At 32.3% G+C, this 19,337-nt stretch overlaps 3 protein-coding genes across 14 annotated transcripts; 2 read left to right on the plus strand and 1 right to left on the minus strand.

Moving 5' to 3' along the window:
- The first annotated feature begins 515 nt into the window (after positions 1-515).
- LOC105450658 (polyadenylate-binding protein 2-B) lies at positions 516-3,014 on the plus strand. The gene is made up of 7 exons (XM_011690591.1): positions 516-700; positions 1,655-1,791; positions 1,886-2,000; positions 2,146-2,213; positions 2,348-2,589; positions 2,731-2,823; positions 2,941-3,014. The coding sequence occupies exons 2-7, from the start codon at positions 1,657-1,659 to the stop codon at positions 2,972-2,974; spliced, it is 687 nt and encodes a 228-aa protein (XP_011688893.1). The 5' UTR covers positions 516-700; positions 1,655-1,656; the 3' UTR covers positions 2,975-3,014.
- A 4,806-nt stretch (positions 3,015-7,820) lies between these two features.
- Positions 7,821-13,846, minus strand: LOC105450659 (protein zyg-11 homolog B-like). Of its 5 annotated transcripts, XM_011690596.1 has the most exons (11): positions 12,918-13,370; positions 12,531-12,762; positions 12,208-12,451; positions 11,934-12,128; positions 11,664-11,839; positions 11,442-11,561; positions 11,181-11,326; positions 10,136-10,524; positions 9,032-9,401; positions 8,587-8,926; positions 7,821-8,321 (listed from the first exon to the last, which is right to left on the minus strand). In XM_011690596.1, exons 2-11 carry the CDS (start codon positions 12,658-12,660, stop codon positions 8,176-8,178), a joined length of 2,256 nt encoding a protein of 751 aa, XP_011688898.1. In that variant the 5' UTR covers positions 12,661-12,762; positions 12,918-13,370; the 3' UTR covers positions 7,821-8,175. The 5 variants fall into 5 exon arrangements, with proteins under 5 accessions (XP_011688898.1, XP_011688895.1, XP_011688896.1 ...); XM_011690593.1 differs by lacking the exon at positions 12,918-13,370 and adding an exon at positions 13,727-13,846 and having other exon boundaries at positions 11,442-11,839; XM_011690594.1 differs by lacking the exon at positions 12,918-13,370 and adding an exon at positions 13,381-13,503 and having other exon boundaries at positions 11,442-11,839.
- Positions 13,847-13,916: 70 nt separating this feature from the next.
- Positions 13,917-17,697, plus strand: LOC105450660 (PP2C-like domain-containing protein CG9801). 8 transcript variants are annotated; one of them, XM_011690598.1, is made up of 9 exons: positions 13,917-14,058; positions 14,847-14,897; positions 15,202-15,237; positions 15,322-15,485; positions 15,591-15,817; positions 15,899-16,099; positions 16,404-16,707; positions 16,800-17,274; positions 17,361-17,697. In XM_011690598.1, the coding sequence occupies exons 3-9, from the start codon at positions 15,235-15,237 to the stop codon at positions 17,553-17,555; spliced, it is 1,569 nt and encodes a 522-aa protein (XP_011688900.1). In that variant the 5' UTR covers positions 13,917-14,058; positions 14,847-14,897; positions 15,202-15,234; the 3' UTR covers positions 17,556-17,697. The 8 variants fall into 8 exon arrangements, with proteins under 8 accessions (XP_011688900.1, XP_011688899.1, XP_011688906.1 ...); XM_011690601.1 differs by lacking the exon at positions 13,917-14,058 and adding an exon at positions 14,080-14,318; XM_011690597.1 differs by having other exon boundaries at positions 14,847-15,237.
- The last annotated feature ends 1,640 nt before the right edge of the window (positions 17,698-19,337 follow it).

Below are 19,337 nucleotides of genomic sequence, written 5' to 3' on the forward strand. Positions count from 1 at the left end.
TGTGTGTGTGTGTGTGTGTGTAATTTATTTAATCCATTTCTTAATTTAATTTTTTCTCGATTTATTACACGATTTTGTGTAATATTAAGAAATAAATCAAATATTTTAATGTAAAATTATTAATCAAATTAATGATTATAATTAAGATTATTAAAGATTAAAAAATTTATATAATTTATAAATATTATTAGCACAAAAATTAATTTAATCAGAAAAATTTAAATAAACCTGCAAAAAGAAATAAATAAATAAATTTGTAAAAAGGTAATAAGAAAATATAAATTTCTCCCATAATTAGTCTAAAACATAATTAAAAAATAATCTAATCAATTCAATTATTAATTAAAAAATTATCTGAACAGTGTTCAATTTCATAATTGCAAAACTAACAGCCAATCGAGGAAGAAAGTTTCTCCATCATTTCGACGCTGCTTTCATGCGAATCCGCTGCAAGCTCGACCAATCGGATACAACGTGCTTGTCCGAAGGAGGGCGACGATGGCGCTTAATCGAAACCGTGCTTGAGTCACCGTGCTGAATCTTTGAATTCGCTCTTTGCATGGTGGTCGTGGTCGCGTCACTCTTTCATTTACTGATTTCCGTGAGAGCGAATATCGGCGGCCGGTGTGACTGGTGTGCGAGTCAGCCGCTCTTATCGAATAATTGGGATACTTCGAACACGCTCGCCACATATACGCCTGTACGTTTCTCCTTATTCCCCGTGAATACGAACAGTGATACGGTGTCTGTCGGCTTTTTACGCGTAACGTAGGACCGTATCCGAACAATCGCCGGAGAGTAGGACGGACTACATCGTGCATGCGTCGTTCTTGAGATTGCCGATTACGATTTAATCCCCGGTTCGCTTTACGTATCGGTTTTGCATGCGATCCCTCCCGCTCATCTCGGACTGAGAGCATCCACAATTTTTGTTTAGTCAGACGGAGAATACACGAGCCTCTCCCTCGGTTCCGGTTTCGCGGAAAAACTAATTAAATATGTATATTCCTGCATTTTGTCTTGTTGCTGTCGTCTGACTTGTCGCCAAATCGTATAAGTATGCTACATGTCGCAACTTGTACATGACTTGCTCGGTTATCAGGTTCAAGCCACTGATATATAATTAATTTGTAGAGCAATGTGATAGAAGAAATGAATAGTGAGCGTAAATATCACATCGCACTACACATTTCTTGGAATAAAGTAACATATTTTACATGTTTATTTTTTTCTCGGAAAAATTATATTAAATATGTATATTTCTGCATTTTGCCCTCTTGCTATCGTCTGACTTGTCGCCAAATCGTATAAGTATGCTATATGTTGCAAGTTGTACATGACTTGCTTGATTATTCAGGTTTAGGCCATTGATATATAATTAATTGATAGAGCAATATAATAGAGGAAATAAATAGTGAACATAAATATTGACACACTATACATTTCTTGGAATAAAATAACATACTTTATTTTTTGTTTTACTTCAAAGCAAAGAAAATATAGTTTACACATGATATATAAATAAATGTATAACAGGAATTTATAATAATTTTTAACATATGTGAGAATACAATGCATTTTTGCTTCTAAATATTAATTTAAGGCACAGTTAATTTTTTTCTCTTCATAACTTCTATTTGTTTGCGTATTTCAGAGATGTCTGAATCCGATCTTTTAGCTGGTGACCACATTGATGGTCTAGATGGTCTTGAAAATGGCCAAGATGGAGATACTATTATGCAGTGTGATGGTGTGAAGCGTGAATTAGGCGAAGCAAACGTTGACGATCCGGTAATTGCTGTTTTTATTTATTTAGCGTTATAATATAGTGATAAAATCCCTTTTATACAGTAACATTTATCTTATAAAATATTGTGTAATTTAGGAATTAGAAGCGATTAAAGCACGAGTAAGGGAAATGGAGGAGGAAGCTGAGAAATTGAAACAGCTCCAATCTGAGGTAGATAAACAGATGAACATGGGCAGTCCACCTGGTATTAGTAAGTTTAAAAGTTTGTTTTCTATAAGAAAGTATATACAAAAACAAAACCGAATATTTTAGTTATATTCAAAGATATTTTCATATATATCATTATATATCTTTATATTTATCTCACTATATTTTATTATATATCTTATTATTAGCAAGCCCTTTAAATATGTCATTGGAAGATAAAATGGAAGTCGATAATCGGTCCATTTATGTCGGCAATGTAAGTTTAGCGTCATTCATTTATTTATGTTGTTACAGAAATTTATAGCATAATTCTCTTATAAAATGTATTATTATAGTACAAGATAATAATAAGATTGTTCAGATTCAAAGCTTGGTTTTTTTTGTATGTAGGTTGATTATGGTGCTACGGCGGAAGAATTGGAGCAACATTTTCATGGCTGTGGCAGTGTCAACAGAGTAACAATCTTGTGTAATAAATTCGATGGTCACCCTAAAGGTTTTGCTTATATCGAATTTGCCGAACGCGACTCTGTACAAACCGCAATGGCCATGGATGAATCAATGTTCAGAGGACGTCAAATTAAAGTAATGCCTAAAAGGACAAATAAACCTGGTTTCTCTATGACAAACAGGTGATTCTTTGTTTTAAATAACATGTTCATAATTATAAAACAATATAAATTTTTATAACAAAAAATTATTGATGTTATGTGTACATATTTATGTGGATTTTTTTATACAGTTGACACTTGTATTTCATTGCTTATTTATAGGGGTCCCAGAGGTGCAAGAGGCTATCGAGGTATGGCTAGAGGAATTATTCGCGGTAGTGCATACTTTGGATACAGACCTACAAGGCGGCCTAGGTAATAATTAATTTTGCTATCTTTTAATGAATATATTGACAATTGTGTAAATCTTTGTTTTTTAAAAAAAAGTAATATCTTTTATTAATTTTACTACTTCATGTTTTTCTCTTATAGGAGTTACAGACGTGGTTACTATATGCCATATTGACCATTTTAAAGTGTGGAAACATTATTTTACAAGTGTCAAGGTAAGTTATTATTTTAAGTATGTGATAATTTTTATTTATTGCTCAAAGAAAAGTTCTTAGTTGTGAAAAAGTTAATTTATTATATGTTTAATTTTTGCTAATCACTTATAATTAACAATTTACATAGATTTTTAAGAAATATATATATATTTATAGCAACAAAAGAACATTTCTTTGAACGCTTTTAAACTTTCTGGAGCTTTCTGAACTTCATGCATTTTATTATAACTCGAGGAAGGACCTGAAGTATTTAAAATTTAAGAACAATAAATTTTTATTTAAATAAAAATAGTAAATCAATAAAGATGTTTGAATATACATATAGAGCATTAAATCAGAATTGTCTAATTAGACATTTTCAAGTAATATTTGCTCACATTTTTCTTTTGTTTAATCTTCTATTTAATCATGTAACATCAAGATAAATAGCCGTATATTTATTAGTCATTCAAATAATTTTTTTAATCCTTTGAAGCATATATTTTTCTTATAAATTTCTTGAAACTTGGCATACAAGAGCTTTTTGAAGTCGTTGATTACGAGTATGCAATCAGATTTGAAAATTTTTAAAATTCAAAATGGCAAATGATCTGACATGACACGTACTGAAAAACAATAACGAAATGTCGGTCATATTGGATCCATTATTTTGAATTTTTATATTTTTATTTTGTATAGTAAGTATTCTTTATATATTTTTACTTCAAAAATCAGCGATTTAAAACTCCTGAGAATCAAATTTGACAACTTTTATGAATTTGATCTGCCATTTTGTATCTTGAAATTTTATAAATTATTTTGGCTTCAAATTCGAAATCAACGACTTTAAAAACCTTCAGATATAAAGTTTTAAAATATTTTGTATAAGCAAAATTTTTTGCTATAGTGTACGAATAAAAAATTTGTTGGACTTTGAGTAAACTATTGTGAAATTTGAAATTTTTATTTTAGATTCGGATTCAGCGATTCAAAATACTAGGTATAAAATTAAAAGAAATTGGAGTGCAAGAAATATATATATATTTTTTTTTTCCAAGAAGTGTGACATATATGTAATATTATGTTTCAAAGAATTAAATAACATTTTTTCTAAACGAATAAAAAGATGAAACCAAATATAATTTTCTGGTCATTCCTTCGCATGATTCAGATGGCAAAATTATGATTTAATAGTAATTATTATTTAACTTTTAGTAAACCTAACTTTCAATATAATCTGATGTATCTATATGATCAAACTTAGTAATGCAACAAAATTAAAATTATGAAAAAATCAACAGATATATTAGCTTTTATTTATTAACTATAAAGAAATATGATATCTAGATACATTAGTATTGACACTTGGCCATAATAAGTATCTATACTATTAAAAAATATTGCAATATATATAAAAAAATTGCGAAATAAGATTCTCTTGTTTTACTTTACTTTTCTATATATTTGCATATTTTTACTCTAGTTTAGCTAAAAATTGTATTACATTTTTATTAATTCCAATTAAACATGCACATTGTCCACATATTTTCTAGACTGAAAGTATAGAATATGGCCTTGTGAGATAATAACATTGCAAATTGTAAGTTTTTGTGAAAAATTGATTAACAATTCACACAAGAAACTTACAAACGCGTATATCATCATGCATTGCATTCAAAAGCGGTTAAGATATTTAAGTAAATTCTTATGATATGTCCACAGAAAAAAAAAACTGATACGAAGGGAAAAAAAAAGAGAAAAACATCATGTCAAAAGAAAAAAAGATTGGACAGACGGGCACAATTATATATATTTGATTTAATAATTATCAATAATAAAATTACAACTGTAGAACAGCGATCATTCACTATTGTAGTTCAATAGATTTTTGTTAAAGCCTGAGTAGAATTAATAAATTGTACTAAATTAAATTTTGTATCCGCCTTAAAGCTTTTCCAAAATATTTTACTTGACCTAATTCCACCGATTTCTATATGTTCATATATATTTCAATTGTTTTGTGTATCTGATACAAAATACATTTAATAAAGTATATTTAATATAAATTTAGCAAATCTCATAATTAAATATATATAATCATAATTTTTTAATTAAACAATATTAAAATATTTGAGTTTAAATTCAATTCAGTTTTATAAATGAATTTTATTTATGAAATATTTGACACTAATAAATCAATTATTTATATATGTGTGTGTATGTGTGTGTATATATATCCATACATGTATATATATTAGTTAGATTTTATCAGTGATCAAATATTTCATATGTATATGCCAGATATCTAAATTTCAACCATATCATTAATTTTGTATGAAAATATTACATGTTTATTAAGAATAATTATATTCATAGTAAATAGCTCATGCAAATAATATATAATATCGTTTAAAAATATATATATCTTGAAAATTTGTGTGTACACCTAAAAACAGAAACTGAGAAAGCACTCTACTGACTTTGATATAAAAGAATTAATAGTAAATTTATATGAAAACATGATTGTATTTTGATGTCTTATTTTTGACATAAAATGATAATGTAATTATAGGGATAATTGTATGTAGAGATATGTGTTGTGTTTTTTAAGGCTGATACTGTAGAATGCTATAAAGAAGACAAGAAAACTACTACACAGTAATACCTATCTAAACAGATAATTACTTAATGAACTACATATATATAAATTGATACATATTATCTACTTCATAAAAAAATGCTGTCGATTAAAAATGTTATAAAACTGTAAAAAAAATTGAACTACAAAAAGTGAATGTCTAGAATAATATCATATAACTATAATTTGTAGTAAATTTTGTATGCATGATAACTGAAAGTTGCGCCAAGAAATTATGAATTGTTATAATTTCATTGTATGAGGTGTTAAACGTTGCATATTTTTCGTCATGTGCAACTTTCATTTACTCAGTACTAACTATACATCTTGAGTTTTATCTTAAACATATTGCTACTAATTTGTAAGATGCGTGTAAAATATGTTTCTGAAATATTGATCCATTGTGTGCTAAGGTGTTAGGAGGAGTGCCGATTTTCAACACATTTATGATTGAGACACATTTCGTAATGTTACTTCCATGTCGCAAGTATTTTGCAGGTGCAGCGCAGCATCAGCATCAATTGAGTGATAACAATACAATTTCATGAACAATTTTTACGTTTCATTAAAGAAAAAAAATTATTAAGATATATGTGTAACAAAAAAAAAATGTAAAATTAATGAGTGGTAAATAAAGAATTTCTTGGCTAATATAAAATTTTTTAGATATTTCAATGAGGAAAGGAAGAAAGATGCATTTTTACACATCTACTATTTATTTAAAATCTGTTGAAATCAATGCTATTGATGTGTAATAATGCAGTTACTGATCCATCAAAGAAAAAGCATCAATATATAAACGCTGATATAGCATGTTTATTAACATTCAGTACTATTCAAATTGATATTTCTTACATTTTAGGTGTCAACATGTAATGATATCAGAAGAATAAATTTCGTTTATATAAATTCGTAATATTTTAATAACAGATATAATCTAATATTAATATGTATTTCTCTTTTAATTTTTTTTATATAAACTCGGATTTTTGTATAATTTCTGAAGGCATGTAATACGCATGATCAATTTTCAAAATGTTTTCATCAATATAGGTGGTTTTATCGTGCAAATCCCAGTCAAAAGTTAGTCACTCCATATGACTAATAATTCAATAAAAACAAGCGTAATTCAATAAAAACATTTCGCATAGACTGTACATATGCGATTGTGTGCCATTTATGTGACAACATAACACTATTGAGTTGGCGTTGAGCGATAAAACCATCTTAATAATGTAAATTCTCCATGAAAGATATTTATTAACAAAATAGATTGAAGATCCGAATTTTGAAGCATTAAAGTATGATACATTCAACAAAATAATTATTTTAATACCTTATCTCGTATATGTCCCACCACTTCATTGAATCATAGCAAAGTGAAGGTTAGTCTAATTTTATTATACATTGACTATTGTATTTTTTTGAAAAATACAATAGTAAATGTGTAATACTATTGTATTTTTTTTTAAATACAATAGTAAATGTGTAATACATAATACATAATTCAAGATACAATTCTATGCGATTTTAGATTATATTAGATATACTAATCAGGCATAAATCTAAGAATAATTTTTCATTTATATGTAAAATTAGGTACTCAATCAAATTTTACATTAATACAATTTTATTAATTATGAGCATTATATAAATTGTATAAAACAATTTAATACGATCATCTTTTTTTCTTGTACTATTAATCATTAAAATATCTAATATAAATAAATGTTTAAATTAGATATTTTAAATGGATAATTGTTTTAATTATCGTTCTCGTTTACGATAGTAATTAACTAGACTAGAATTTGAGATATAAATTATAAAGATAATCTTCACCGTTTATTAAATTCATTGTTTATTAAAGCCGTAAAAATAAACGTATATCTTAATCATAAACGTTTATAATTCCATTATAAACGTTTATGATTGATTAACGCTGCTATTTTCTGCAATAATTATAACGTAACTCTGAAGTTGTAACTAAAAAAGACTTTAAAATAATACTATAAATAATATAAATATCAAAGTAATTTATAAAAATAAGTATAATTAGATGAATTATTTAAAAGGATAAATTATCATATTCCTTTTTTTTTTTGATAAAAAAAATCACATTTTTTCTTTAAAATTATATATCTATATATTATTGCTATAAGCTATGTACTTTATTTGTTTAAAGTAGTAAATTTTCTTTACTTATTAGTTTATTTCATACAACTATTACTAAATAATTTGAATAACTTTCAAAATTAATTCTATATATAACATGCTCTGTAATACAGAGATATACGTATTTCTCAATTCAGATCTTCAATCATTCAGCCACAATATCAATTCAATTGCAATTAAAATATTTTGGATTTATAATTTGTGTTATGTATTTTGTTAATTGCAGTCTGTCTTTGTGATATAATTATTCATGGCCATGTAATTTTTATATTTATTTGGTCTAAAGAACAGGATATAGGATTGCACTAAGATAAACATTGACTAGTATACCATGTGGCATTTAACTTTCAAATTGAAAAGCAACAGTTATCGTTAAGAGTTTAATTCAAGCGTTTCCAAAATTGATTGACATAAACTTTGCAAATTCGGTTGTGTTGTATATTCTGTATGCATTTTTTCCAATTGTTTTAAAGTTTCTACTCCTCCTTCTCTGATCAACATTACACAATAGCGTTTTGCTGAAAATAAAACATTATGATTAATATACGATACCATTATTATGGATTATCATTATATTTAACTTGTATATTTCAATCATTTTTTCAAAAGTCTTTTATGAGTGATAAAGTAAAAAGGAAACGTGTTTCATGTTACAAATGTAACTAATATAATTATTCATATGTAAAGTATACTAATTCTTAAAATTTTATTTTTTTTATATTAAGATAAATTATTACATTCCAACATAGTTTATATCATGTGAAATGTTTTTTTTAAGCTTACGGTTCTTTGTGCACACATGATGAATTGCCCATACTGCCCAGAGTTGAACAGGATATGCTTCTGTACAACGTAACAATGGGAAAAATGGTTGGAAGCTGCGATAGGCAACCATCTCTCCCTGTGGTGTTTGCCAATGAGTTACGGCACGGACCAGTTTGTCTAATAACTGCTTCCTGCTCGGTTGTGATGGCATACTACTCCAAGATCGAGGACCATCACTAAGTAGATGCGCAGCTATACCAGCTGCGAAATAAGATACATCAATGTGCTCGGAATTAAGCAACCTAGAAAGCATTTTTATAAACCGAGGTTGCATAAGCCGTGGTCTTAAATGATCGACCTGAAATTTTCAATACAAAAAATAAATTTCTTGATACATTTCATTAAATATAACATGCATATTTCATCACGAAATTATACATTAATTAAAGACTCTAATACATACCTCTGCTATATTGTTTAACAAACCGAGAACTTTAGTTTCCACACTAGATTCTCCTTGAAAGCTATCCAACACTTCAAGAAATAACTCCATTCCACCTTCGTCAAGAAAAACTTTGCATGTAGCAGCGCTCTCGTCCGTCAAATTCCATAGAGCGCTTAATGTAAATTTCATTGTAATATCTACTAATTTGGACTCGACCTTAGATCTAACCATTGCAAGCAATTTCAACATGTATTGCGGCTGTGCACCAAGCATAGATGTTTCTAATGTCGATATCTTTGCTGCTAATATTGAGCAAATAGCCACAGACATACGATTCATGGATGCGTCATCAAACGTGGATAAGCAATTCATAACTAATCTTGCGCATCTGTCAAATTAAGAATTTTTAAATTGAAAACTTTTTTAAATTTATATCACGAAGATATGCAATCGAAGATATACTGAAATTTCAATATCCGTAGATAAAAATATTAACCTACATTTCATTCATTTTATATGCGTAAGAAAAACTAAATTTATATAAAAAATAACATTCTTATTTATTTATTCTAATATAAATATATCGTGATTTAATAAAATAAACTACTCTTTTAATTTTGATGATTGCAATATGAAAATTAATGAAGATGTAGGAAGAATTTTATGAATAATTATAACTAGAGCATTTTATTTTATTATGACAAATTAAAAAAAAAGCAAATTTTGTAATAAAATGAAATACCTCTTCACGTTATGCATAAATATTTAACAGTCTTAATTCATAAGACAGAAAAAAATAAAAAAAGTTTGATAACCTTTTAACATATAAGAAATAAGTGGACACCGATACCGACTTCCTATTAATCCAACTATTATTGTAAATGTGCACATTTTCTCTTGTTATGTGATCAATTTCCATTTACAAAAGTGCATTTTTATCGTTTTTAATGTAGTATTATTTTTGAAAATTTGCATGTTATGCAAATAATATGCAAAATATTGATAGACTTTAAAGATACTGAAAATATTGAAGTTATTAAAGATACTAAAGATACTGAAATCTCAGCATACTGGATTTCGAAATTATAGATTCATAAATTTAATATTAATTTATATAATTACCTATATTTGTCAAATGCAACATCTTGTAGGATTCTATCGCTACACAGGGTCAATAATGTGTTCTTTTGAAGTTGATGATTAGTTGGATATGTTTCCATCGCTAATAATGTTAATTCAACTATTTGTTTAAGTATTGACGGATGAATCATGAGAGCCATTTCACCCTTTGTCAGATTGTAGATACACGCAGTTGCTGCCATTTGTACACGAAACTCCTGTGGATGCTCTCTCATTCCAGGTAATACTAATTTTATCACATCGACTCGTGGCTCAAGAAAGTTTGGTGTCAAACGGAACAAATTAAATAAACATTTTTGAAGATATACCGGTCTATATGTATACCTCTTAAGGGCTTCCAGAATTTGAGATTCTGTTGCTGTACCACTGATCTGAAGCAAAAGACATAGAATATGTATTATTTCATTGTGAATTTCCGTAAAAACGTTTATTTCTTTTCTTGTCAATTAATTGTTAATATTTATTATGTTATTTAAGGATATCTCATTTGCATATTTCTTTATACTTTTTGCTTTTGCTTTCTGTATTATAACACAAGATATAAATACAAAACTTCTAATAAAGAAAGTAAAATAACCGAATTTTATAATTGGCAAATTTTTACATTTGCAAATAAAAATTGATTTGTTATAACATACATATTTGACAGAATAGATGTATGAAGAATTGATACTAACACACGAATATTGTAATAATTTACTTTATACTTTGAAGTATAAATAAATGTCTACAATATATAAATTAATATTAAACCGACCATTTGTACGATAATTAAAAATGTCAAATTATAATGCAAAATGAAATACACAATGATACAAAAATATTATGAATCCAAGGCAAGTAATATGAATAGATGGTAAAATATGTCAAATTTTACACAACTAGAAATAATAATGAATAGGAATACTACTACATATCCGCATAAATACAACAAATACAACAAAAATAAAAAATTCAATTTTTTCAGATATTAGAATAATAGAGACGATATATGCTTGTAGAATTTATGTGAATATTGTCAACTTACAACAAGTTCAGATTTATAATCTTCACGTGATGAATCTATAAAACTTTCATCGTAACAAGCATCAGAATGTACCAGTCCCAGAAACCTCAAATTTACGTGTGATGCAATAAAATTTTTTAAATCTTTCGGATGTATATCGTCTTTACCTATGTAATAAATGTTATACTTAATGTCAATATAATTAACTAATAATTTCATGAAATGCAACACGCAATATCAAATTATTATTATGTATATGTAATTATGTTGCATACCACTCACCTGATAAATCTAGAGTTGTTAAGTGAGGCATACAATTCAGAGTTCTTAGAAAGTCCGTTATTTGTGGCTTAGCAGGTGCAAAAACTTCAAAGCCATGCGGATCTTTTTCATCGGAAATATCTAAATGCCTTAATTGGTTTAGCTCCAGCAATACTGGTATTAAATTTCCACATCCACTTATCTTTAAATTATACATATTTAATGTCTTTAAACGATCTTTACATTTTTTCAACGGTGTTACATCGTCGACTCTTGTACAAGATATATCTAAGCTCTCTAAGAGGGGAAGATCTTCGACTACTATGTCCAAGCCGTGTTTGTTAAATTCTGTTCCTGAGACATTCAAGGTATGAAGTGCCTTTAATTTGTTTAATGTTGCGATATCTACCATGCGTTGTCTATAACAAAAAATATGTGTAAAGATATAAAATTATAAAGAGCTTTCGTAATGTAATTTAACAATGTTACAAATATGTCAAGTGTTGTAATAACCTTGAAAAATCCATAAAGCTTCCTTTAGCTACACTTAGCGACCTAAGATTTTGTATACTCCAATCGCTTAAACAGCTAATTAAATCATTAACAGTGATCTTCAGACCATTTACTATTAAATCTATAACTTTATGTTGCTTAAGAACGCTTAAGCCTTTAGCTGATAATGTTGACGCATCTTTCAACCGTACATGTCTGTGGAAAGAAAGATTAGCTGTTGTTATAGATCCACATTTTTTTTCTTCCTTCCTAAAATACGCTCAAGTCTCGTCACCTTAATCTAGTGGTCTTTGAGTCAAAAAGTGTAATCGTTAAATCGGATAACGTTTTCTTCTCACATAAGTTGGACAATAATTGCTCTGACAGTTCGGCCGGTAAGAAGGCATCCGGATGTTTAAAGGTAAGCCGAGTTGCTGAGCTCGGGGGAGCATCGTTAGACGATGCTCGACCTGTTGTAGTATCAAAAGCAACTTCTGCGCTATTACTGTTCAGCGTACAGTTATCTTGTTCATCTAAAACTTATGATGCTTTAATTCTACAAAGTCGGTGGACGCGTGAGAGAAACCGCTAGTTTTTGTATATATATATGCCACTTACCGGATACGGCAATACTACTCGGAGTATTGGGAGAATTCGTATCACTAGGATGAACCTTGCACAGGCCGAGAACATTACCGCAGATAAAGTCGATGCAAACCTCCTGGAGACTTCTCGGAGACTCGAACATCTTACGTTTCTGCTGTCATCCGTGCAGTATAATCTCTAAAACCCTGTGTTTCTGTCAACTTCCTAGAGAGCACCAGCCATCCGGGTATTCACAGTCCCATACCTTGAAAGTGCAACATTGGAGAAAACCCATCAACACTTTAATATCAAAACACTTTGCGATCTTGCAATATTTTAGATAAATTAATACTCGCGTTACATTAGATGTCATATCGTTATATATGTATATAAAATGAGAAACTTCTGCGAAAAACATACATGGAAATAATATCACGTGAAATTTTTCCACGTTAGAATTAACTGTTCAACGGGCAACGGGTAGTCGCTTTCCTCTCGCGCGATCGAGCGCTTTCCTACGGGAGTCGAACGTCCAGCGGAGGCGAGCGTCGCTCGGATAACAGGATTTTAAATAACGATTATATAATAATATAATTCCGCACGCGGAAGAGAAATGCTCGCGCACTATCCGAAATCCGAACACGCTACTCGTTGCGCGCCGAGATCGGGGGGATGAGGGCAGTGTGTCGTCGGGAACGTTCGCGTCGAATCCCTGTGCGGATGGAGAAGTTCGGCGTTCGGGTGCCCGTGGGTATGCCGTGTACGACGCCGTGTATGATTCCGCGGTATGAACGGTATGATCTCGCTAGGACAACCGCGAGGACTCGCGGACTCTCATCTGTGATGTGGACGCCATATTGACTCGCCAAATGTCAAAACAGACCAAAAAAAGAGCGCAGCCGTGTCGTCGTCGTCGTCGTCGTTATCGTCGTCGTCGTCATCGTCATCGTTGCTGTCACCGCGCGGTGCGGTGGTGCGGCACGGTGTACGGTACGATACGGTACGGATGCGGTGCGGTGCGGGTGCGGCGTAGCGCGAGCGCGCCTCTCTCTCTCTCTCTCTCTCTCTCTTGCGATCGCCCAGCTGATTTCGGCTGCCGCGCGCGAGAATCGGAGTCAATCGAAGTTAAATGTCGATTCTCGCGCGAGAACGGGATCTCCCCCCCGGACTTCCCCCCACCCCTCCGCCCGACCCCGTTGCGCGCACAATACGTTATTTACGTTACGTACCTCGGCGAGAACGCGGCGAGATCCGAACGTGACGTCCGTTGGCGCCGCTTTATCGCCCATATTAATCGCGGCCGCGCGAGCGACGTTCCTATTTCCATGTATGCAGCGAGCGAGCGAGCGAGCGAGGCGAGGGGCCGCGGCCGCGCCGCCTCGTCGTTCGCCGTCGCGACAGCGATCCCGTGGTGGGAGCTGTGGGAGGTAGGCCCGCGATCGCGAGCGGTCGGTGCAGTCGGCTATTGACATATCGTCCCAATATGGCGGTAAGGTGGAAAACGATGGCCTCACGCAGCGCGTGTCGTGATCTCATTTCCGTGCAGTGAGAATATTCCCAGGTAATTGTCTCATTATATCCGCGTGTGACACGGTCGACGGTGGAGTCGCCCTGCAGTTCCTTTTAAATGTGTGCCTCCCGTCGACATCCGTCCTGACTGACGTGCGCGTTTTTCTATAGTGCCTTTTGATATGTCAAAGTGTCAATAAGACGACTGCGGAGTAATAAATCTTTGAACGAAGAAAAAAATCTTATTCAATCGAGTCTTTTTGTGTGTTGTTTAAGGGATAACTCTTTACTTAAAACTGACACGAGCTTAAGGTGCAGATATATATATATACGTGCGATAAATAATTTGGAGTTTTTTTTTCTCATTTATTCTGTAAAATTTATTTTCTGTAATAGATTGTATGAAACATAAGTATATGTAATTAATTTATCATACGTAAATCTACGCTTCAAGCTCGTATTGGGCTCGAATTGAAAAGTTATTTATTACTAAATTAACTAAACTGATTTTGTTTGTTTGTTTGTTTAAGAAAGATGTAATCTATTTCTAATTTATTATTAAATTAACTAAACTGATTTTGTTTGTTTATTCGTTTGTTTAAGAAAGATATATGTAATCAATTTTTCCTTTAACTTTACATTAGTGTAAACTGGATTAAACAAAGATAGTAGTATTGTTTAATCAATTTATTTATCTTATTATAGATAGAAATATTGTTTGATAAATTTAGCTCAGATAGAAATATTGTTTGATAAATTTATTTATCTTAGATAGAAGTATTATTTGATAAATTTATTTAGAAAAGAAACTCAATACAGAAGAATGTTCTCAAATTTCAGATACTTATCGGAAATCTTTTCGAAAAGTTACAGATAAATAATTGACTTACTGTATGTATTTGATATCCTCCTTGTTTATCATACTTATTCAATTAGCATTATTGTAATTAATGAAAACTGACTTTACAAACAACTATTTTATTTTATTTACATTATTTAACTCTCATCTATATTATCATCTATATGCTCATCATAAGATTTTATTCGTCTTTACATTCTTACGCATTGTCTTTGAAAACTGACTTTACACTTGCTCCATTCTATTTTATTTTATTTGTTATTTAATTTTCATCTACATGCTCATCATGAGATTTTATTTGTCTTTACATTCTTACGCATTGTTTTTTAATTGTAGGTTTAATTTGAGACCTGTCGCTGGTATCTAACCATGGTATGAGCCTTATCAGATGAAGTAATGTTAGACAATAATTAACATTCTTAATCGCTGTACCCTTTGCTTGGGCCTCTTTGAAAGATGCCAAGTTTACGGAAGAAAGTTGCCGGTTTCATGCGCCAATTGTCTATCAGCAATTTGGCTGGGGCGGTGGAAAGTATAGGCCTCGGGGAACCACTTCGAAGCCCGCAGTCATTAACTCAGGATTTTCCTGGCGGCTGTTTCATCACACGCTACCTCAACGGGTAAAAATGGAGTTACACGTTACTCCGATACGCTCGCGTTTCTTTCACTTGTCCAATATGACGCTCTATCTAATATACATCTACATTTCATTTACAATTTCTTAGGCTTGAAACGAAACAAGAAGGACCACCAATTTTACACGGCCGTAATCCGGAAGAATTGCCGAGCAGGCAGATCGACGTTTCTCAAGAGAATGAGGAAATATTTGCAGCCTACACTGGTCCCGACAGTGGTCTTACCGCGGTCAATCTTCAGCAGAAACATTTAAGTATTAACGATACCGATATTGATTACATTGATATGCTAGATCAAAATGAGCAATACAGAAGTGGTGAGTTTAGAACATAGATATTAATTAAATAGATTCTTATGTTATTGAAAAATAAATAAAAATACAAAAAACTTCTCTCAGGATCAACAACATCAAATGTCACAATCGCTGGAGTTACCGACTGGTTTAATTCTCATGAAAATGCATACGGAATTGCGACCACACTTTATGAGAAAAATCCTACAAATGATACGAACAATGGAGAGCCAATAGCTGATTGTTTTGGCATTATAGCAAGACCAAACTCTGCCATATTGGCTCTTGCAGATGGTGTCAATTGGGGTAAAAACACAGTAGATCTAAAAAAAAAAATATTGGATAAACTCATAAAAGACAAAAATTGAAGCAAGAGCAAAATAAAAGTTTACAACTGTACTTGCAATTTTAATGTTTGTTCAATGAATATCTTAAAATTTGAAGTATTAGGAACTGTTTAGTAACTGACAGAAAAATATAATTAATTCTTTTTCTTTATACTTATTGCTTCATTTATGTTTAAAACTAAACAGACTCGACACCTTTTTCCGCTAGCATCTTTCTACGTTAATTTAACGTTGCAAGAGATACTTATAATTCGGAGTTTCAGGTGCAAAAGCGAGTATAGCAGCCAGATCTGCAGTTCATGGAAGTATAGAGTATTTGAACCAGGCCCTATTCAGTCCGTCTATAAATAGTGAAATGACAACGACAAAGGATGTATTCATAGCGTTACTTCGATCATTCCATGCGGCACATTCGTTAATACTTCAGGAGCAAGGAATGCTTACCACCTTGACGGTATGCACGATCCTTCCACTGCCAAGTTCGAGTACCGATACAAATATACGCCAGAGAAAATATATTGCCTGTACCTGTAACGTTGGTGATAGTTTAGCTTATGTATATTCAGGGTATGTAATCCTCCCGTTATGTTACTGAATTACAAACTGCAGTGGACAATAAGCTGGAGCTCGTTTAATAGTCGTCTCTTGTGTAAAAACAGGAAAACTGGGGTGAGAGAGATAACGCGAGGCTCTCACGATATTCATTGTATGCGAGACATGCGAGATGCCTTGGGAGCTCTAGGTCCAGTGGACGGCTCTAATCCCGAATTGAATAACCTAACGCTGGCCCTAACGGAGGTCGAGAGGGGCGACATAGTGTTCTTGACGAGCGACGGGATCTCGGATAATTTTGATCCTGTGGTGGGAAAATTTGCAGTTTTACCGAATCACAGCGGCGGCGGCGGCGCCGACGACGCGCGATCAAAGACGCGCCGAAGATCCACGGAAAACCTGCGGCATACCGAGTCGAGCAACAGTAACGTGAACAGCAACAATCTGCCGGTAGTTGAGGCTTATCAAAGGCACGAGCTCACCCTACTCAGAATAGAGGATCTGCTGAGACGCGGGGTTTCCGGAGAAGGGCCGCCGTGCAACAGTGCCAAACATCTGTGTGAACTTCTCTTGGACTTTGCGGTGAGCGAAGAATAAAAAAAAGGTGCCTTGCGGCACATCGATCGACACTTATATAATCTACTGATTGATCTCACTTTTGTTCGCAGGTACGTATAACTGCGGCGAAGAGGCGGATTCTGGAAGACACGGAATTGTATTACGCGCAACACAAAGATGGCCACCTCGTGCAGCTCTCGAAGCAGGAACAGAGATCTCGAAGAAAAAAGACACTGGAGAAGATATCGATGATACCCGGCAAGCTAGACCACGCGACGGTCGTAGCATACGTAGTCGGATCCTAAATTCCGTCAAAGTGTAATTAATGATAGAGAGAATATAGTTTTTATTCGTATATATTATAAAAATTAATAGATTAAACTTTCTATATTGTAACATTCTTACGTAGCCTTTTAAATAAAAGGCGAATATATCTTTTACAAGCCAGTGTCAAGAATCATTTTTATCTTTAAATATTGACAAGAGTGCAATTATGTCCATTTATATTAATGCAAACTTTAACGTCGGTTTGACTTAAAGTTACTTACCTTTTGTCTTTTTCTAGTTCTAAAAATTAGAAAAATAAAAAAATACGTTAAACCGAAATTAAAGTTAATTTACATTAATAGAAACGGATATTAGAGTGAAAAAACGCAAACTCCTGATTATTTTTGTGTATTTCAACCTATGGCCAGAACACTATATATTTCAGTATAACGTGTCACTACTACTGTCTACTGAATACGAAAGGAGATCCGTTTTCATTTCTCTGATCTCGCTCGGAAATATAGTATTGTTCGTCCGTTTTATATTAAACAAAGCCTTTCGCACTTTACACGGTGCTCGAGTGATGCATAGTCGGGCGGCGTCTCCATCGCGCGGTACACGGATTGTGGAGTTCCCCTCTGTATCTCAGCGAGCAGTTTCTTGATGAGTTTCTCCTTCAAATTCACGTACTTCTCTGTCGTTTATACTGAAGACCCAGTACATGGTTCCAACAGCGCATTTTTCTGTCAACACTTTCAAATTGCCCTGTTCCAATCAATACTGGGTCTTCAGTATCTCGTACTTTTTATCCTTGAAGCGGCGCGCATCGTCGACAGCGTAAATTAATAAAAAAAAAAAAAAAATAGAAAGGATACAAACATCGTAATTCGCGAGAGAAAACTTTTCTTAAAATTTTTACATTGTTGCAGACAAGCCTGGCAGAAGATGTGGTCGCGCTGCGCGTTAAATGTTTTGTACCGACGTAACACGGACGCTTTCTTCTGTTACCAGTTACATCATGTAAATTATGTTACATCGGTACAAAACACTTGTTGCAAATCAACGTCTTTTCTAACATTCTGGGACTCTGAAACAGTCAATCGTAATTTTGTCGAGACTACTAATCCTCTCTCTCTTTCTCTCTCTCTTTCTCTCACTCTTTCAAATAAAATCGCAATCGTAATTTCAAACACGACTTACTGGATTTTTGCTCATTTTCGGTAAATGTTTCCTTCGTCCAGGCATAAAAAGTGAAGTATATATAGTTGAATATATATTATGTACACACACAACAGTTTCGTTTTATATCCAACATATACATCGATAAAATCGAAATGTCATGTGTATATATTTTTAACTTGATTAATCGATGGGAACAAATGAAGGATTACGATTCGAAATAGCTTGATTAATCAAACATTATCTACTTATGGGAACAAAAGAAGAGTGCGATTCGAAATGGCGCGTTAAAAATTGAAGTCACTAAACCAGAGAGAAGCATGAGAGCGGCCATCCCAGCCTTTTGTCAGAACCCCCGTACACTAGCGCACCGACGAGATACTATTAAAGACCGACACCCTTACGGGAGTTAGCGTGGGATGTTTAGTAATTGCTAAAATTTAAGCAATTAGTCAATAATATAACATTAATTTTATGATTTATTAAGAGTATCCTAAACCCTAGATCAAACTCCAAAAATCCGCTGTTTTACCGACAATTTGTGAGTATGTATGCGTGCGATATTGATGTAGTGTGTAGTGATGTGTCATGTTTATTACCACATCAATATATCTCACGCATACATATGTACGAATTTGTAA

The sequence above is a fragment of the Wasmannia auropunctata genome, unplaced genomic scaffold (genome assembly GCF_000956235.1).
Source record: "Wasmannia auropunctata unplaced genomic scaffold, wasmannia.A_1.0 LD336058.1, whole genome shotgun sequence".
Taxonomy (NCBI): Eukaryota; Metazoa; Arthropoda; class Insecta; order Hymenoptera; family Formicidae; genus Wasmannia; species Wasmannia auropunctata.